At 45.1% G+C, this 21,779-nt stretch overlaps 1 protein-coding gene across 1 annotated transcript in view; it reads left to right on the top strand.

Annotated features, from left to right (window-relative positions):
* Nucleotides 1–21,779, top strand: part of LOC102485167 (small conductance calcium-activated potassium channel protein 2) — a gene marked incomplete at its 5' end in the record, with an annotated part of 170,767 nt that overhangs the window by 43,313 nt on the left and 105,675 nt on the right. Inside the window, 1 exon segment of the mRNA XM_014583380.1 lies at nucleotides 1,977–2,395. Coding sequence (XP_014438866.1) covers nucleotides 1,977–2,395 — 419 coding nt within the window.

Raw genomic sequence — 21,779 nt, 5'->3', positions numbered from 1 at the left:
GGGCCTTCCAAAGGTCAAGATTACTTCTGCCTAGATAGAACTTCAGCCCACCCGCTATTGTGACCATGGAGATAAAGCATTGTAATTAATAGTAAGTGATCAGAGCAAAGGGGAGCGGTAGGGGGACTTCCTGGAAGATTTTATCGTATACTCAGGATGTATAAGAGAGCTATGTAATTCTTTTACAGTAGTATATTGGGGAGTCAAAGGGGGCTTGCCTCCCAGTAAGGCTGCCACAGTTTCTGGAGCAAAATCCTCTGTTGGGGGTGGGGAGGGGGGGGCGCACAGTAGCGGCCTTGCCAATGTACTGAACCCACCGAAAGCAAGGGGGCTCAGATAGATCCTGGGGCCGCGCTGGGTTGGACTCCTCCACCTGGGGGGTGATATCTCGCTTTCTGTCGCTCTGTCTCTCTTTGTCTTTCTGGCAAGTGCATGCACCCTATAGCAAAAACCTCTCCAAAAAAGGAAAAAAAAAAAAAGTATTACCAGCTTGGTCTGCTTTACTTATGATCTCTTCTTTTAATTATAGCTGGGGAAAGTGTAACCTCGTTGTCTGTTAGGGTCCAACATTTTAAGCGACCTAGATGAAAGGTTATGATAAAGGCATACTTAAAGTCATTATGTTGTCATAATTTGTCAAAATTCCAGTATGTCTTTGATAAGAGATTTGGTTCTCTATGTCCTGAAGGTACCAGAAAGAAGTGGCAGTTTTTGTCCTCAAGTTTCTATTTTTGCAGAGTAACTCTGATGGCAACAACCACTTTGAATAACATTGTGGGACATAGCCATGAACCACAGCCAGGTTAACTGAGAGTGGGAACTCGTAGCCACCTGTGGGAGTGTCACTCTTCTGACTGCAGGAGAGTGGTGTACACAGAGCCCAGCGCGGGGAAATCTCTGCTCGCCTGTCTGCCACTCCCTGGGAGTGCACTGCCCCGGTGGGTCCTAGTCCTCTCACACCTTCTGCTGCAGTGGGCTGCTTAGCAAAAGGCGGACAGGGCTGCTTTCTCAGCAAGGGGCACCGCTGGCTTCCAGGCACACAGATCTTCCTCGTGTGTGGGAGCCCAGCATGGCGGCACGATTGACACCCACGGCTTCCTGGCCCAGAATGCAGGAGCCATCCGAAATCATTGAGACAGGCGGAAAAGCCACTGCAGATCCCCACGTGCCTCTGGTTGTTCGTGGACAGGGCCTAGTGGACTTGCTTTTGGTAAACCAGACGGCAGGGGAAGACATTTCGTCCTGTCCCTTTCTCTCTTCCTTTTTTTTTTTTTTTTTGGTTTCTTTTGCTTGTAGTATGAGGAATGACAAAAATAGGAAAAAAGAGAAAGAGTCTTTAATGAAGTAAAGAAGATTGCTCATAAATTAATAATCCATGGGAAGGCTATGAGAAATTAGAAGAAAGACAGAAAACGGGGGGGTGGGAAGCTGAAGAAATGTCACTGCTACATTTGTCTGTGGTCTCTGATTTTCTCCAAGCCAAGGATAAGATTTCCTGTAAGAACACTCATGTGTTGTTGCATTATAGGGCATAGCTGATTGCAGAATCACTGTAAATAGATTTCACTGAGAATGTGGTTAGAATCGTAAAGCTTTAAATACATACTTTACAAGAGGAGAACTTGTTATAGGCAGATCTGTCTCGACTTTGCCTGGGAGGGGTTTTATTACTGGTCAACCCAAACCCTGATTTTGATTTTGAAATGCTGTCACTTACGTGGCTGTCCAGGAATGTAGACTGCAGGAGCAATTCTAGCTCCTGTACAGCAAGTTTTTCATTTTAATTTGTACAAAATGAAGCTCTCCTTGTGTACCAGTACCCTTTTCTAAAAATAGCGTACCCGGCTAGCATTGAGGAGTAGAACTTGAGCTTGCCACGACTGCCGAAAGTCATCTGCTGTGTGCTTTTAAACCTGCACTGACACTGTGGACCATTCATGCCATACTGAGGCTGGTTCTCTGCTTTATTTTTTCAGTTGTTCATGGTGGACAATGGAGCCGATGACTGGAGAATAGCCATGACTTACGAGCGTATTTTCTTCATCTGCTTGGAAATACTGGTGTGTGCTATTCACCCCATACCTGGGAATTACACGTTCACATGGACGGCCCGGCTTGCCTTCTCCTACGCCCCATCCACAACCACGGCTGATGTGGATATTATTTTATCTATACCAATGTTCTTAAGACTCTACCTGATCGCCAGAGTCATGCTTTTACACAGCAAACTTTTCACTGATGCCTCCTCTAGAAGCATTGGAGCACTTAACAAGATAAACTTCAATACGCGTTTTGTTATGAAGACCTTAATGACTATATGCCCAGGAACTGTGCTCTTGGTTTTTAGTATCTCATTATGGATAATTGCCGCATGGACTGTCCGGGCTTGTGAAAGGTAAGTGTGTTTCTTTTCCTGAGAACATAATTTGCCATATGGTGTCTTCGAGAGTGGGCGGAAGAACACGGTTTAGAGTTGAGAAGCAGAGTGCCTTACTCTTGAAAATTTTGGATTCTTCCACAGCCTTCTTCGAAATGACCGATAAAGCTTTTCTGACGATTTTTTTGCATAGAGCAAATGCCTTCATGATAGTATTTTTCTTTTGTAGTGGATTAGTTTTCAGGAGAGGGTTGCCTTTATCATCTGTGCCGAAGTTTGGAGATGGCTATTGGTCGTAAGTGTTGATTACGGCTGAGACAAAGCCAGAGGAAAAGCACTGACAGATGTCTGAACTTTAGACAATACCTTAAACTGGTTTATTGACTTTAGTGTCTATTTATGATGGTGTTCATACGATCACCTGATAAGGAGCTTCTGGATACACATATCATTGATAGTTTGATTGTGCTGTGAACACAAGTAAAGAGGCAGTGTGTGTTTTCCTTACCTAGTGAGCAGCGTTAGTCTAGAACTAGGCACATGTCTCAGGCTTCAGGAGCTGCCTGCGGAGTCCGCCATGATCAGTCAAAGCGTCACTAATGAGGGAACAAAAACAGCCTGATGACCTAAACAAGAAGAGCTATATTATCGCATGGCCTTGGTTAAAGAAAAGTCAAGTCAAAATTAGCGATAGAGAAATGATGTAAAAGTTCCCAGGAGAACTGAATGATCTAATGTTGGTCTTCATAGTAACAAGGCTTATTTACTTACATTTTTAAATTTAGGTTTTAAGAATCAGTTATATGTTCATATAGTTTAAAGAAGGAAAACATTGTATTTCAGTTGCTGCAAAGAAATGGCGAATCCACAGCCAGCCCCACCCCATTCCTGATTTCCAGAAATAATCGCTTCAAATTCTTTTAGCCATTCCTTCGATAATTGCTTTTTATGTTTCTAAATAAAATTGCTTACATTGCTATCTCTAGGCTCTTCTGTTTTTAGAGCTCTCTGTTGACTTCCTACTATTACACACACTACGCATACTTCTGCTACAACTTCACCCTTCTTGAAAAGGATTCCCATCCTCTGTCCTCCTCATAGGTTACATAAACCCTGTAATGTATATTCTAAGCTTACGTTGTTACGAAGATGTAAACAGTATTTGTAGTTGAATGTTACAGTATTATCATAGTCAGTTTTTCTTTCCTACACATCTTTTTTGTTTTCTGTGGACTTAGTCATCTTTAATTTGCTTTGTTTTCTTGCTTTTTGCTTTGCATAGTTTTTGAGTGCTTACTGTGTGCTAAATTTTCTCCATAGTCTCCTGTATTATATATGTGCCCTTTCACTTTGTTCCAAAATATTAGGCAATCTATCAATTTCATGCTGAAGAGTGACATTTGGAACATTCTAACCTGCTTCTCCTGCATGTTGGGGATTTTATTTATTTATTTATTTTGTCTTTTTTTGTGTATGAATACCCTCTTTCTTGACCCCTGTTTCTCCCTCTTTCTTCAGTTACTCCTGTATTTTGGCACAGTTCATTTTCTGGAAGATCCAAGAAAAGGCAGCCAGTGTAAAGGAGAGGTTACTGAGAGCTTGCCGACTGGCGATCTTTATTCCTCCCTCGTGCTTCCTTGGTAACCTGGCTGCATATAAAACTGGGTTAGAAATCACTTCCTTTCAGAATAGTGAAGGCTCCTTTTGTCTCTGGCATCTAGGTCCAGCAATATGATGCCATTCAGATTTTTTTTATCCTTTCTTGGTGTGTTTTCTGAAAGCTTTTAGGGTTAGTATTCTAAAATTGCACAAGGGCCTGTCTTGATGTGAATCTGTTTTAATTCCATGATACTGTGAATTCAGTGGGCCTATTAAATCTTAGAATTTATGCACTTTAGTTCTTCGACTTTTTTGAAGTGTTTATTGATTTTGATTCCTATTCGTGTGGGTGGATAATGGCCCTCTTATGTTCTCAAGTTTTCTTTCTCTGTTCTCTGTATGGAAGAAAACCTTAATTTTATATTTTAAACTTTTTACTGAGATTTTATTTCTTCTGTACTATATGTTAAATTCCAATAGATAATTTTTGATCCCTGAATTTATTTTTTTTAACATAAGCATCATGCTTTTCTTTCATAGATAACTTGTTTTATTTCTCTGGCGATGTTAATGATACTTTTGGAAATTTTTTCTCTTCCCTGTTTTGACTTGTCTTTCTAAAGATGCATTTTTCATTTGTTTTGGCTTCTCTGTTTTAGAAGATTTCATTTAGCGGGGATCAGGCTGCCTGCACCGGTGGAAGACTGAGGTGCCGAGGAGACCGTTGGGTCTTTCTGTACAGGTCTGGAACTTGCCACCTCTGGGCTTCCCCAAAGGGCAGCCTGGGTGAGGAGCACAGCACAGCAATTTCAGTATCTTCACATATTTCTGTCTCCTCGGACAATCTGACCGTGCATGGGAAGGCTTTCTTACTGCCCTGCCACCAAGGCAGGAGCCGGGTTTCAGCAATCCAGAGACAAAGGCAGGGGAGGACGGGCCTTCCTAGTTCCTGTGGAAACGCCCTGCTTTCCCGGGTCAGCTGTGGCCACCTGCTGTCCCCGGGGTCGCCCTGCTTTCCCGGGTCAGCTGTGGCCACCTGCTGTCCCCGGGGTCGGGACCCTGCAGTCAGACACAGTGTGTGTTCTTCCGCCTCGGGCCAGTCACGTCCAGACTGCCGCCGGCGTGGCCAGGCCGGGTTAGCCTCGCCCAGGGTGGCAGAGGGGCCTCGGGCCCGGCCTCGGCGACGGCGCGGCCTGCAGAGGCCCCTGCGCGGCCTGCCTGAGCCCTGGCGGAGCGGCCGCGGCGTCGCGGTGCGTGGGGCCAGTTTCTTCACTGATGGTCGCTGTGCAGAACCTGCTTTCCGGAGTCAGCTACGTCAGCGGCCCCGCCAGTCCGCCTCTTCACCGCTGTCTCCTGACTCTCCTTATCCTGTGGCTTTACTTTCGTCTATTTCTAAATGACTTAGGGTCATTTCAAGGGCAGTAAATAAAGGCACCGAGAACAGTGTGTTTGTCAAATCCCGTTTTTACCAGGCTGGTTTTAATATCTTTTTTTTTTTTTTGAGCTTCTTTATGTAAATATGATATGAGAAGGCTTAAAGTTTCCTTTTTAAAGAAAAGTAGACTACGTATGGTACTGCTTTGTTTCCCAGCAAGCCTGCATGGTATTTAGAGGTTTGTGTTATTTTCCTGAAGCAGGTGTACCTACAAAGTTTGAAGAATAAATATGGAAAACCTTAGTTGACATATATTTTATTAATTTTAGAATTTGCTATAGGGGTGCATGCACTCGACAGAGACGGAGAAAGAGAAAGCACCTCCCGGGGATGACCACGGCACTGTCCATTCTCTTCCATTCCAGTCTTGGGTGCGCGTGCGCACACACACACACACACACACACACACACGCAGATGTGCATAGCTGGTGTTTATCAAGTGACCAAGTCTGGGACGCGAACTCCATAGTCAGCCATGTGGATCCAGCCGCCCCAAACACCATGCTACCTGGCCCTTCCCTATTAAATTTGTAAAGATTAGCCTTAACTTAAACTCATACATAACATTATGACAGAGTGAAAGCTTAGTTTCAACACTATATACGTCTGTTATACATGGAGGGCTTCCAAAGGCCAGGAGAAATGGCTTCAAAATTGCTCACCTGCCATCTTCCATTTTCTCCAAGAAACAGCTCCCCTGAGCCGTCCTAAATTACCTCCTGTACAGACGGCCTCCGGCAGGCTGTGCCAAGTCTTAGTGGCCTGCAGTATGTGTTTTAAAATCAGCCAAAATGGAAGATTCTCTGTTGATGACAATGTGTATGGTAACATCTTTGGACTAATGTACAGTGTATTCATGCTGGGAAATTCATTTTGCAAGTCGTGAAGATTGCAATGATTGAATGTAAAAGATGAAAAATAACAAAATGAAAGAAAGAAAGAAAGAAAGGCCCAGATAGTTAGATGACATCCATTTCCATGTTCGTATAAAGAGGTAAGCAAGTGAAAGTTGTTTCATAGCAAGAATGAGGGTCTATAGCCAGTCGTTAAGTGAGGGGAACACATCTGTAGCCTGCCAGGGAGGGACGGAGGACGGACTGGATTGAGACACAGCATGTGGTCCCAGTTGTGCAATTTAGGGGGGTGACCTTGGGCCAACCATCTCGCTTCTTTTTCCCCTGAGTTATCTTACCTGAAAACTCAGTGGTTTGGTAGACTCTCTTCTTCCAAAGGTAACATTTTGTAATTATACCAATGTGTAACAGAAAAAAAAATTATTAACCAGCTCTGTGATAACTAGAAGACATTGCACTTTTGTTTTTTTCATTAAACTTCCCACTTTCCTGCACTAAAATCTCCATATTGTGCCTCGTAAGATACAAAGGTGAATATACTGATACCAGCATCTTATCCTTCTTTGGATTCTTTTCTTTTTGTTCTGAAGTTTGCAGGACTTTTTTTTTTCTCCCTTCTGTTTTTGCTCTGGGGCACATGTACCTGCTGAAGGCAGGCAAAGAGAAAGAGGGAAAGTGAGAAAGCTCTTGGCCACACCTCCATCCGTTCTCCTCTACTCTCTTCTCAGGATTTTAGGCACACATGCACGTGAGCCTGGTGTGTTTTTCAAGCCCCTGTGGCTGGAACTCTAACAGCGCAACTGAACCGTATGGATCCAGCTGCCTAACCCGTGCCACCAGCTGACCCAGGTTTGCAACACAGCTATCCCGTTGACTGGGTTTGGGATTTGCCTTGGAATGAACCTCAGCCAGTTCCATCTCTGGTTCATCTAGGCATCCTTTCTATAGTAGCAGGGAAGACACACCTGACGGAAATTCTCTTAGAAGTTAATTAGAAGTCTAAGAATAGTCCTGAAAGGAGACAGCTTGAAAGAGGCAGGCAGCTTCCTGGAGAAGTCCGTCTTGCAAACCTGTCCCAGTCATTCTATTAAACAACATTTTCAGTAGTTTCTAGAAGACATTCTCCATTAATGGGGAGGGCATCCTAGAGGAGGCGCCTGTTTGTTGGGGTCCTCTATTTCCTGGCATATTAGCCTACACCTTGATCTGTTTCCCACAGGTCATAAAGGCCTTAATTCTCTTGCTTGCTTCCTTCCTTTTCTTTCTCTCTCTCTCTTTTTTTTTTTTTTTTTTCATGAATGATAGGAAGAATCAGAGTAGCAAGATTCTAGCATTCTTTCTGTTGTCTGCATTTGCTAGTAAAAGGCTGCCCGACAGAAATCCGTCCTCTGGCTCCCGTCTGGCCTTGTGCTGAGGTGACCACCAGGCTGAGGAAGCGCCTTCTCTTCTGCAGCAGCCGAGGGCTGGCCCGGTGCTGAGATGCGGTGTCCCACTCACGTGGTCCCAGGCCCCACACTTAATCAGGATGTGTTCGGAGAAGCTTTAGGACCGTTTATGTCCGGAGAAACCTGACGTCGGAGCCTAGAGTCCTGAAAGTCAGAACGATCAGCCCGATTTGCACATTTCGAAGCGTCTCTAGCTTCGTAAAGGTAGCACAGGCAGGGACCAGCAGGCGGCGTGATGCTTACGTTGCTGGACTCCCACGTTTTCAGCTGCGGTTCCAGTCCCCGGCCGGTGATTTAAACTCAGGCTGGGTGCGTGTGCGTGCATGCCCAAGATCCTGAGAGGAGAATGAGGAGAGGGGATTGCAGCGTGGCAATCCCCCCTGGGGGTGATTTCTCGCTTTCTGTCTCTCCAGCGAGCGTACATGCCCTATAGCGAAAATCTCTCTCAAAAAACAAAAAAGAAAATGATAGCATAGCAGTTGGCGGACGCTGGGTTTCGACTGGGCAGTTTCTGAGGAAGGCCAGCAGCTGGACGGGATTGTGCGTGCCACTCAGCATCCCAGAGGACAGCGTTTGGGCTTCCTCCCTCCCCCACTGGGGCCCAGAGCACCTCACACACGCAGGTGCGTCAGCGGCGCCCAAGGAGGGAAACGTGTTCTCACCCCACCAGGCCCCCCACAAACGCACTTGACGTAAGTTTTCAGTGATAGAAAGGGATTGTCTTGCTACAGTTTGAAAAAGAAGTTCAATATGATCCTTCCCATTTTTACCAGGTTTTACAATACTGGGGAGGCTGCCACTTGGCAGACGGAGAGGACGAGGGAGAAAAGCAAACATCACGGGGATCTGTAACAACCTGGAAATGCCACGCCATTTCTGTTACTGGAAAAGATTCATTTAGTTAAGACATTTTTGGCCAAATAAACTTACTGTTCTTATTCCCTTCTTTTCTCTCTCAGGGTGTTTGAATTTGTATTAACTAGTGTGCATTACTTAGAAAATTTTCTGGAAACCACTGAAGAATGATTTGTTCTTTTTAAGAGTGAAAAATTGGGGACCAGCAGATGGCATAATGGTTATGTCGCTGGTCTGACATGCAGTCAACCGTGGTTCGAGCCTGGAGGGCTTAAAACTCACGCCGGGCACATGTGTGTGCGTGCCCAAGATCCCAAGAGGAGAATGGAGGAGAAGGGATTGTAGAATGGCCATCACCTCTGGACGGTGACTTCTCCCTCTCCTTTTTTTTTTTTTTTTTTTTTTCATGAATGATAGGAAGAATCAGAGTAGCAAGATTCTAGCATTCTTTCTGTTGTCTGCATTTGCTAGTAAAAGGCTGCCCGACAGAAATCCGTCCTCTGGCTCCCGTCTGGCCTTGTGCTGAGGTGACCACCAGGCTGAGGAAGCGCCTTCTCTTCTGCAGCAGCCGAGGGCTGGCCCGGTGCTGAGATGCGGTGTCCCACTCACGTGGTCCCAGGCCCCACACTTAATCAGGATGTGTTCGGAGAAGCTTTAGGACCGTTTATGTCCGGAGAAACCTGACGTCGGAGCCTAGAGTCCTGAAAGTCAGAACGATCAGCCCGATTTGCACATTTCGAAGCGTCTCTAGCTTCGTAAAGGTAGCACAGGCAGGGACCAGCAGGCGGCGTGATGCTTACGTTGCTGGACTCCCACGTTTTCAGCTGCGGTTCCAGTCCCCGGCCGGTGATTTAAACTCAGGCTGGGTGCGTGTGCGTGCATGCCCAAGATCCTGAGAGGAGAATGAGGAGAGGGGATTGCAGCGTGGCCATCCCCCCTGGGGGTGATTTCTCGCTTTCTGTCTCTCCAGCGAGCGTACATGCCCTATAGCGAAAATCTCTCTCAAAAAACAAAAAAGAAAATGATAGCATAGCAGTTGGCGGACGCTGGGTTTCGACTGGGCAGTTTCTGAGGAAGGCCAGCAGCTGGACGGGATTGTGCGTGCCACTCAGCATCCCAGAGGACAGCGTTTGGGCTTCCTCCCTCCCCCACTGGGGCCCAGAGCACCTCACACACGCAGGTGCGTCAGCGGCGCCCAAGGAGGGAAACGTGTTCTCACCCCACCAGGCCCCCCACAAACGCACTTGACGTAAGTTTTCAGTGATAGAAAGGGATTGTCTTGCTACAGTTTGAAAAAGAAGTTCAATATGATCCTTCCCATTTTTACCAGGTTTTACAATACTGGGGAGGCTGCCACTTGGCAGACGGAGAGGACGAGGGAGAAAAGCAAACATCACGGGGATCTGTAACAACCTGGAAATGCCACGCCATTTCTGTTACTGGAAAAGATTCATTTAGTTAAGACATTTTTGGCCAAATAAACTTACTGTTCTTATTCCCTTCTTTTCTCTCTCAGGGTGTTTGAATTTGTATTAACTAGTGTGCATTACTTAGAAAATTTTCTGGAAACCACTGAAGAATGATTTGTTCTTTTTAAGAGTGAAAAATTGGGGACCAGCAGATGGCATAATGGTTATGTCGCTGGTCTGACATGCAGTCAACCGTGGTTCGAGCCTGGAGGGCTTAAAACTCACGCCGGGCACATGTGTGTGCGTGCCCAAGATCCCAAGAGGAGAATGGAGGAGAAGGGATTGTAGAATGGCCATCACCTCTGGACGGTGACTTCTCCCTCTCTGTGTCTCTGTTTCTTTTTGTCTCTCTGGCAAGTGCATGTACCCTATAGCAAACATCTCTCTCTCAATAAAAGCAAAAAACTGGAGAAATAAACAATGGAACTTGTTTTGAATAGCTTTAATAATTCAAACTGCAGTATAGAGGGATTGAAAACCATTCCCTCCATTGCTGAGAACTAACATGAAAATATACTAAGTTTACAAATAAACTTGCTGTTTATTGGTAAATTGTCAAAGTCAACCTGAGGAAGAGAGATCTCGATTTCACTCTGTTTAGAGTCTGCTGTTCAATGTTTTAAAAATGTCTTTTATCTGTTCCATTAGAGTAATCCAGTTAGACTTTGTTGTACTTTTTGTTTTATTGACAGGAAGATGATTTCTAGAATGCAGTTCAGACATTACTGTTATATGATATATTGTGAAATATTATAGTCAAATTATAATAAGAGTACACATAAATGGAAGTTTTATATAATAGCTGCTTTTAGCACAAGAATTGGCTATGTCTTCTGACACCAGTATTCTGAATTAATCGCTAAGGGAAAGCAGCCAGATGACAACACCCCGTGTTGTTCACTAGACAGCTTTCCCTCCTCTTAGCACCGGTTCACAGAAGCTGCATTATTGGAGTTCAGCTTCCTACGGAGATGGACCCCATTTTGTTCATATTTAGTGAGTATGAATACCTTTGTCCCTAAGAGTTATTAACCAAAAATAGGGCGGAAACTGTTACCACCTGGTAAGCGAATCACTCCCTTTGACTAGGGCATGCGGAGCGTAAGTTTCAACTTGTGATAGCCTCTGCTTAGAGTGAGTAATTGACCTGGCGTCCGACGTCAAGCTCCGCATTTCAGGTGAACTGTATTGGGTTGTTGGAAAAGTCATGCTGTGTTTTTCTATGCAAAAAATGTGTCATGACTTTTTTGATGACCCAAAAGTATTCATTTTTATACGGCCCGTCCGGTTTTTAAGGAAGGAGGGAGTGTCTTCGTGGCATCTGGAAGTTCCAGTTGTTGTACTCATGTTTTCTTATTATCTATGGAAGAGTGTGAACCGGGACGCTCTGTTTGAGAGGGCCGGCTTGTTTTCCTGTTCTGCTAGCTATGATTTTATTTTATATTTTCAGAAGCCTACTCCTTTTCAGGCCCTGACCATATTAGAGATGCCTGTTTCCTGATGATTTACTGAAATTTGAAATATGTTACTGTGATCAGCCTTCTTCAGTAGTTATAAAAGTGGTTGTAAAATCTGCATTGCTGTGCTAGGGAAACATCCTGCTGGCACCTTGAACTATTATGGTCTACCGGATAATTAGATTATTTTTGCCCCTTGAAATTTCAGTTGTTGCTAAGTAAACTCTGAGCATTTCATCAATGGATTTGTAATCTGTGGCTGATGGCAATGTAATACTTGGTAAACTCTGCTTCCAGGCTCTGACTCATACATTCGGATGTAGCCTTTTCAGACGCGTAAGTGAGTCACAGCTTTAAAACAGGCCCTTTCCAGTTGTAAACGTCGGCCATTTGAGAGCGCTCACCACGCACCAGTGCTCAGCACAGTGTTTGCCGGATAAATTAGCCATTAAGGACTCATTAAGGAAGAGCTCCATTTCTCTTCATTCTTACATAGATATGATTTGATCTACCTCCTGGAAGAACAACTGGGAGCAGTATTTGTTGGCTAGGGGCTTTGAGATCTTGGTCTGAAGGGCCCAGGTTGAAAGGAGCAGTGGTGATTATATTGCAGTAGAATAAACCAAAAGAAACAGCTCAGGAGTCCAATCTCAGCGAGGTCTTCATCGGTCTAGTGCAGTCCTTCTCGTCCACCACGTCCACGTCCAGGTTTCGGGGCAGGTGGGCCCCAGTGTCCTCCAGCTTGGAGAATGTCTAGTCATCCAGACAGTGCATCACTGTGTGTGTCAGTGCAGTGCTGAGCGGCATTTATGTCCTTAGCTTCAGAATGACTGCTCTAGATAAAAGAAAGAGGGAGAGTCTGAGTTAGTGTCCTGGCATTCAAGCCACTTTGCCTTCAATGAAGTTAACACATTGCATAGACAGGTACCGGGTGTGGATGCGGAACACTCAGGTGTTTTCCTACCTGCCTGCAGGATTCACTGCTTTCTGTGTCTTTTGACATTTTATACTCCTTATTTTGAATGTTTCCTTCGTGCGTAATTGTATTAAAAAAAAGAAACTCAGGGAACCAGCAGTTTTAGCATAATGGCTATGTCCCTGGACTCCCACGTAGTCGACCGTGGTTCGCGTCCCGGACCCGGTGGCTTAAAACTCACGCCGGGCGCGTGTGCGTGCGTGCCCAAGATCCCAAGAGGAGAATGGAGGAGAAGGGATTGTGGCGTGGCCATCCCCCCTGGGGGGTGATTTCTCGCTTTCTGTCTCTATGTCTCTCTCTGTCTGGCGAACGCATGCGCCCTGTAGCAGAAAACTCTCAAAAAAAAAAAAAAAAAAAAAAAGAAACTCAAGACCCAAACAAGGTGCCTTTCTATGCCGTGAAACACACAGGTTCTGAACATCTGCTGATTGGATTTTCTGCTTCCTGTTCTGTGACTGTTTTGTAACCTCGTCCCTATTAATGGACTCTTTAATGTTATTAGAATTAAGTAGGTAATAATGTACATTCTAGTATTACATTCCCCAGCTGGTATTAGGTAATAAATCTGCCTTCTGTCAAGAGGTCTGCTCAGCTTGGCTGTCGTAGGGAGGAAGCTGTGAAGTGCTTCCCCGCTTGCTCCTGGTGGGGCAGTGTCGGATCTGTGGATGTTTTTGAGGCCCTGCCCAGGGGAGTGCCAGTGCTTGAATCCGCCCAACCTGCCAACTCCAGCATGTTTTCTCCCTGATTCAAAGTCCCAGGTACTACTAACCTGATCACTGCCCAAGTCCTAAGAATATTGAGCAGTTCTGGTATTTGGGGCCTCAGGGTAGAACAGTGCGAGGTCAGAACCACAGTCATTGTTCAGTCAATGTTTGGTGAGTAAATACAGGAATGAAAAACTTCATGCAAAAGTCCACCATAGCTTTTAGCTAATGAGTAAAAAGATAAAAAGGATTACCATGATTCTGTTTTTGTTTCTGTTTTTGCTGCAGGATGCGTGTGCTCGCCCGAGTGGGGAGGGGAGTGAGAAATCTCCATCTGGGGAATGGCCACACAGCAGTCCCTTCTTCACTCTCCTCTCAGGACGCACACACCCTGGCCTGTTTTCCAAACCTCCGGGTGAAAGACTCCAGCAGCACCGTTAGCCATGTGGGATCCGGCACCTTCACCTCCACGCCTCTAGCTGGCCCTGTCTTTGTTTAAACCAGCTTTATTGAGGTGTAACTATGTACGGTGTGTCGCTTGTCTGAAGCATGCAGTTCAGTAGCTGTTAGAGCTTTGCAGCCGTCAGCACAGCACAGTTCTGGAACTGTCTCGCCATCCGTCTGCGGTCGGCTGCTGCTCCCTTCTCCCATCTCAGGCTGCCTGTCTCCATAGACCGGGAAATGGAATCAGATAATATGTATCGTGTTTGTGTCTGGCTTTTTAGATCCGGATGGTTGTGTCGCAGCTTGTGTCATAGTTGGCTCCTTTCTCGTGAGGAGTAGAGGTCTGGAAGGCTATGCGCGTTGCTGTCGTTCAGCGGCTGGCGTCCATGCTAGTAGGAACCTGCTCGGGCTGCCACAAGTAGAGTGTTCGTGTCGAGTTCACACAGGCCTCCGCGTGAACACGTGCTTGCCTTTCTCGTGGGTAGACATCACAGAGCGTATCCTTTTATCTTTCAGTCAGCAATCAGTATGCGGTAGGGTCCCACTTTCCTGATACCCTTCACGGATAGTCAGTCATAAAAACAGACACTGTTTCACATCCACACTTGTCTGGGTCTGGATATACGGCACGGCCAGTCCTGTGTATGTGTGCCTCTTCATAGGTGTGTCTACATAGATCAGGCATCAGGGCGGTCATGCATGTATTTCTGTGTTTTGTATGACTTTCCTGATAACCTAATATATTTACTGATAGTCTTATGGCCATTCTAGTTTGGGTAAGGTTGTAGCCTATTGTAGCAGTAATTTATAACAGTCAGCTAATGATGGTAAATGCTTTTCATATGACCTTCTTTGGCAAAATGTCTGTTTAGATTGTTAGCCCATTTTAAAATTGGGTTTGTCTTAGAAGTTTCTGTGTAGATTCTGATTGCTAGTCTTTTTTCCGACGCATGATTCGTGAATGTTTTCTGTGGGTTGTTTACCTTTTGACTCTCAGGCGATGTGTGAGCCTGTGAAGCCCTGTGTACTAGCTTTCTCTGAATAGTCTTGCTCGGCCTCCCAAAGCCATACAGCCAGCCACACGTGCCCAGCAGGCTGTGAGACCTCTGAAGACAGCTCAGCCCTTGGTCAAGTTCCGTGCCTCACCTGCTTCTCCTGGTTGCTCTTTCCCACTCTGAAGTCTCTATTTTCCTAGTAACAGGAAAGAGAAGGAGGAATACAGGAGATTGCTTTGCAACCTTACTTTAACAGTATCTTTCTTGCATTGCTTTGAGGATTGTGGTAGCTATGACAGGTAAAGCCCAGGAATATGTTTTTCTTTGTTAAGAGTGAAGATGTTCCTGACTTGCTTTCAGTAGGGATATTTACGATTCTTTTCATCCCTCCCCGTTTCCAGATGAGGCAGGAATTTGTTTTGTGTGATCCATGCTCTCATGACCGAGAGCACACAACTGTGCCGTCTGCCCCTGCTTAGGGATGTAGCGAGATACTGAGAAGAACCACACGCCTCTGTCCCTGTCACGTGAGCCTGTTGTATTTCATTTCATTTCTTTATTTTTTATGGTAGAGGTTTTTATATAGGGCACGTGCGTTCAGTGGCGAGACAGAGCAAGACATGGAAACAGAGAGGGAGAAATTACCCCCTGGGGAAATAGCCATGCCACAATCCCTTCTCCTCCATTCTCCTCCTGGGACCTTGGGCACGCACACACACATGCCCAGTGTGAGTTTGAAGCTACTGGATCCAGGACTTGAACCGCTGTTGGCCACCTGGGAGTCCAGCATAACTGCTATGCCACCTGCTGGCCCCGAGCTTGCTGCATCTGTGACAGCCCCTGCCGTGACTTGGGCTGGGTGGCGCTCTGGCCGCAGGCTGTCTGACCGCTGTCTGGCCACTGTCTGACTGTTCCGCGGACCTTTGTGCAGTGGCAGAGTATCGAAGTGCAGCTCGCAGGGGTGGCGGTTGATTGACGTGCTCGATGCCACTGCTGGCTCAGGTGACAGAGGTGTTTGAAGGACTACTACCTACTGTCTTTGACCTCTGGTCTCCTCACGGTTTAATCTTCTAAACATTTTCTGTGTTCTACAAAATGTACTGTTTTAGAGTTAGGGCTAGGGTTAGGGGTCAGGGGGAAAAAAGAAAACATACTGTTTGTCGATTGAATTGTACTTAATACACTAACAGAAGAAGATGTGATTTTTATAATAAGGTTTTATTGGCTTTTGGTATGTAATATTGTGCTTTTAGATGCTCTTATGAAACCTCATGTAAGAATCACAGCTTATAAATATAAAAGGCACAAAGTATTCAGATCCAATTGGATTAGCAGAAAATATCTTTTGTGTCAGCGAGCATGGTGAAAAGTTAAATTGTATGACGCTCTTGCTTTAAAGCAGCAGTTCCTAGCATTTCACCTGATGGAGCGCTTCAGAGATCATTGGCTGTTTCCAGCACAACCAGGGCTGCGCTAGGCGTCTGTGGAGCCTCGTCCAGACTTGCTCTTTGGTCTTATTTGGGGTATTTTTATGTATTTGTCCCAGGGGGTACGATGTGACAAAATGAAACATCCTGTACAGAAAGATCAGCTTGGTCACTGATTTTAATCTGATTTAATAGCAACTGGCCCCTAGAATTTCTGGCTTGCTCTGCATTTGGAAGGGGGTGACTATTCTCTTATTTAGAAAAGTCATTATGGCCGTCTGCCTATTCTGCTTTCTACTACTTAGTAAGACATTTTTGTTACCTTGTTTTGTTTACTAAAATGGAGTCCAAGAGGGGCCCGCAGGTGGTGTAGTGGTTGAAGGTGCTGGTTCCCACATGGCCGACCGTGGTTCAGGTCTCAGATCTGGCAACTTGCTTTCTCCCTTTCCTTTTCTCTCCCTGTCTCTATATGGTCAAATTAAAATAACAACAACAACAACAATAATAATAACAAATGGAATTAAATTGATGAATAATTCTCTGAGGAAAAAAAATGGGGTCTTAGGAATTTGGAGGTGTCAGTGTGAAGTAAGAGGCCGCTCTGCCAGGTTTTCTATTCCTGTCTAAAGATTCTCCATTTTGAAATATCATACTGATAGATTTGATTCCTGCCATGTCATCTGGGTTTCTCCTTTCAGCTCCGCCAAGGTCATCAGCATTCATCATCACGATGCTCCGAGTAGGTTCGTGGTGAGGATGGGTTAAGGGGAACGAAGGTCCCGTGATAGGTGTGTTGGTGAGATGTGAGGGAGAACCAGGACGCTGCGATAGTCAGTCATCTACAGGAGATGGGCCCCAACTGTGCCTGAGCCAATTAAGTCAGGAGACGAATTCCTTCTCCCCCAGAAAGGTGTGCTTTCACTGCCTATGGTATTCCACTCTCTGTGCAAGTGGAAGAACCTCTGATGGTAAAAACCATAGCTGGTACTATCCTGATACGCATAGAGCTAGAGTCCTTTAATGTGTGTGTCAGATCTGTCAGGCCGTGAGCAGTACCGGCTATGGGCTGCATGGGGATTTTGGTCTGGGGTAAATGTTTCTGCGTAGACCCGTCTGTCAGAACAACAGAGAGCTGTTAGTAACACTCATGAGTGACTTAACACATTAAAATTTAACCCTACAAGAGGCCGTGTGAGTATAGTACTAGTGAGAATAGTATGTGTTAAATGTGAAAAAAAAAAAAACTTACATCTTTACTTTGTCATCTTCTAGAAACTGGTTCATTTACAAGTAGTTAGAGTTTTACCGTTTAGTAAGTTACCAGAGGCTAACGAGGAGCTCTGTGTTCATTTGCGGTTTCTGTGCAGCAGGGCCAAAAGCAACCCTTGCTGAATCTCGGGAGACTGTAGACACGTTGGTCTTAGGACTGTCTTTGTGTGCTGCACTGACAAGTGGATGCTACCCCGGGCACGGGGCAGCCCTGCCTGAGGCTCTCTGCTCAGCCAGGAAGCACGCCAGTCACCCCACTGGAACACACAGGCGTCAGTTTCTCTGACTCTTGTCCTGGGTGTTGCTCTGTGTTGCAGAAACTCTGTGGCTTCAGCCCTTGCCTGAGATTTGCAAAGGTGGGGGCCCAGAGGGAACCCCCGTCCAAGGTGACAGTAGTGACCAAGTTCCACAGTGCAGAGAAACACATGGGTGGTCACGAGTGCCCCCTAGGTGGCATCCCAGCTTTCCTTCCTGGAACCTCCTGTCCTGAGGTCATTGCTGTTGGCCCCTGGACACTGCACTTAGGTCCTGCCGTGCTGGGCACTGCATAGGCGCTTCCCCATGGCCTCGTGAGAGCAGGAGCAAGCACCTGGTGAGTGCTGCTAGCCAGTCTGCAGGACTTCCCAGAACCCACCACAGCCTCTGGAAACATCACGAGTCTTTCGTTTGTTTTTTTAAGGTACTAATCTCTATTTATATTTTTTAAATTTTGAAGTAACTTCTTATTACATTTAATCGTACATCTTCGTGGGGTACAAGATGGATTTTCAAAGCATGTGTGCAGTGTGCAATAATCCCATCAAGGGTTATACCATATTTATTTTGAGCCAAGAACACCATGTCACCGCACTATGACGTGTGCCTTCAATTTTCACTCTACTGGCCCTTCCTTCTTCCTCTTTTTCTTTTTCTGCTTCTTCCTCTTATTTCTCCTCTTCTTTCTCTTCTTCATCCTTCTTTTTCCTCTTCCCTTCTTCTTTCCCTTCTTCCTCCTCTTCCTCTATCTGTTCTTCTTCCCACCCCCCTCCTCCTCCTTCTTCTTTTTCCTCTTCCCTTCTTCTTTCTACTTTCTTCTTCTTCTTGACATGATTGAAGTCCCGTCTTATTCCCTCTGCTGTGCTATGTCATTCCACACCCCACTTGAGCTTTAGACCACTAGGTTTAATTTTCTAATACAAGCATGTCTAAAGATATATCTAAAGTGACCACATCACTGAACAGGTGCAAATAGTCTATTTGGAAGAACATTAGATTTTTTTTCATGGCTCTTTATCCAGTTTTACTTTTTAAAAGTTCATTTCTTTAGAGAAAGAGAAGAAGCAGCATACCCTATCAAGGGTATGTTTACTTTAAAGAAGTGAAAGTGAATAAAGAGCTATGAGTCAAGTCTTGATAGGGCATGTTTCAGGCCGTGGTCCTCCCAGCTAGCCAGCACCATGGATGTGCTGGGGTGTTCTCACATGTTCCGGTCAAGCCTGATTCCTAACCCAGGCATCCCAATGGCTCCACTGTCACTCAGCAATGCCTTATCACCTGGCCACCATGGCTGGGGCCCTGTGTTACTTTTTATCAGAAGTTTCATCTGGTTTAGTCTTTGTGCTTCTTATTGATCATTTTTTGTAGGGACAAATAGCAGCGAGAACTGATAAAATTGAAATACTCTTCAGTGTGATGAGCTCAAGGCAAGGGGTTGGCAAACTAGGGCCCATGGGGCTTGTTTTTGGAAAGCCCATGAGCTAAGAATAGCTTTTACATTTTCAAATTGTTGGGGAAGGAAAACAATATGTGACAGACACCACAGCCTAAAATATTTATTATCTTGGCTTCTATGAAATGTTTGCCAGTCCCTTATCTAAAATACATCATGTTTATCACACTTTCTTGAGCACAAAGTGACATTATACGTTACAAAGAATTTTTGTAAACTTACTCTGGGGTCAAACAATGTTTTTGTGTTTGTCACAGCCAAGCTGCAGTCAGGAGGTAATCCCTCCCCCTCCCCCCACACATTGTCACTATCACATTTTTAGGACTAAATACAAACTACGTTTAGTAACCAAAGATCAAACATTGACATTCATTCCAGTAATGGCAGGCATAAGAGTCCTACTGATTTTAATCAGGAACCTAAGCTGTTCTGACCTGCATCATTCATTTTTTCATATATGTTAAACACAAACTACCTCCTCTTGTCTACCTGAAGATAGTGCAGCAAGATAGGAGAGGGTTTCTCTGAGCTCTTGAGGAATCTAGTCTCCCAGGTCTCACTGGCACTGACCTTGGGTAACACTAGCACAAACATGGAGTCAGTAAGAGGTCCACAGGTGGTGTGGTGGTTAAAGCAATCTCTCTGGGAGTGGTGGAGAAGAGGTCGTGAGACAGACTTGGGACTAGACTGTCTAAAACACAGCCATTCAGCATGGTGCAATGCCTTTCCTTTGACCAGGAAAGTAACACAAAGTCGTGAAAAATTGCTTTCTGGAGTATGTGAACCGAGTGCAAAGCAGTGGCTCCATGCTAATTCTCAAGGCAATTATGAGGGGGAAACAGTCTCTATTCTTATGTGATGAAGCGTTGCAGAAGGACACCATGATTGCCTCTGCCCCATGGTCTTGGCTTTCGAGCTTCTACCAAGTGAAGCCTGTATTACTTAACGTGGAGAGAGCTGACCAGTAAGAGATTAAGAGATTAAAGTAACTCGTTTGATTTTCCTGTATGAATCTACTAAGACCTCTTGTGAGGTTTGGCTGTAGTTCTCTAACACTGCCATCTTTTCTATAACCATAATATTCATCCCTTAGGCTATAAAAGAAGCAGCTGTAATTTGGCTGATACTGGATGTCTGGGACAGTATCATGGCTGTGACGACATCTTTACCTCCCACGAGCAGACACTCACCGAACATGCCTTAGAGCAGATTCAGAGCATTAAGGGGAAGTTGCCTGATGGTGGCATTGTGGCTTCCGCCTTCCCACTTACTCACTCCACTTCATCCTTTGGACAGAGTGCATTTTAGCTGGTCCTGCTCTGGCTGAAAAGACACTATTTCGGGACCAGCAGTTAGCATAATGGCTATGTTGCTGGACTCCCATGTAGTCGACCGCGGTTCGTGTCCTGGACCCGGGGGCTTAAAACTCACGCCAGGTGCATGTGCATGCGTGCCCAAGATCCCGAGAGGAGAATGGAGGAGAAGGGATTGCGGCATGACCATCCCCCCTGGGGGTGATTTCTCGCTTTCTGTCTCTCTCTGTCTTTCTGGCGAGTGCACGTGCCCTGTAGCGAAAACCTCTCAAAAACCAAACAAACAAACAAACACTATTTCATAGCAGTTTTCAAGCTAGGTAATAGTAACGTTCCCTTCCTTCCCTTGTTTTTGATGGACACGTTTTTCGTACTTAAGACAGATTGGAAGGTGAATAAAATTGCAATGGTCCTTTCTCAAAATATATATATATATTTCCTCCCATTCACTCCCTACCTCTCACCCTCTGCCAGTTTCCCCCTTTCTCCCACAATGCCTCTGGTTATATACAGTTGTCTTCCATGCCTTTTTTTCGCCACATTTTATTGATTCACTAAAGGTATTAATTAATTTTAAAACTCTCAATAGCAAGCACAGCTGATATATACATATTTATGAACACATGTCTGACTTTAGGAACAAACCTCAGTGATAAAGTGAATATACTATAAATAGCACCTTGCTGGAGCTATATAGCTTACTGTAGTCATTAAATAGGTATTAATAGGTATTTTTAATGAATTTTTTAATTCAAAGAAAAAACAGTTTTAGTTTTAATAGATCAAAACCAAAATGCATCATGACTTTTCTGATGACTCAATACATGGCAGTTACTAGGGGATGTGGCCAGACTAGCATGTCCTGGTTCCAGGGCAGTCCCGAGGGGTCCACACCTAGCAGTCCACAGTGGGTACACAGTTCTGTGTCATAGTCACAGGTCTGGGAAATTTATGGAAGGAAGGGATGTTCAAGGTTACCTTGTTCAATTAGTAGCCCAATTCTTCAATCTCATTAATCACATTCATTCGGCCCATGCTTGAAACTTCAAAGGCCTCCTCTACCAGCTTATGAGAAAGTCTATTCTATCCTTGGACCAATTGATTATATTTCTAAATAAAAATAATATTCTTGTCTTTACTGGTATGCTAAACCTGAGTTTCTTGGCTTTCTCAAGTCTTACCAGGACAAGAAATAAAAGTCATGCCAATACCTTGGTTAACGGCGCCAGACTTTACTCGATACAAATATGAGGTTCCTTATGTTTGTCTTGAGCAGTTTAAGTAAATATTTACATGAAAACTGTTGGAATACAGATTTTAAAGGCATCATGTTTCTCTCCTCATAGCTTCTAAAACCCTCATGTCTAACCTCGAGCATGTCTCCTTACCCTCTGCCTGAGGTTATGTAACTGTGGCTGCTGGCGTTGGCTCCAGCAGCCACCCACTCCCCGC

Source organism: Tupaia chinensis, unplaced genomic scaffold (assembly GCF_000334495.1).
Source record: "Tupaia chinensis unplaced genomic scaffold, TupChi_1.0 Scaffold144269_1, whole genome shotgun sequence".
Classification (NCBI taxonomy): Eukaryota; Metazoa; Chordata; class Mammalia; order Scandentia; family Tupaiidae; genus Tupaia; species Tupaia belangeri.
Note: the sequence above shows the minus strand (reverse complement) of the source record. Positions and strands in the feature narration are given on the sequence as shown.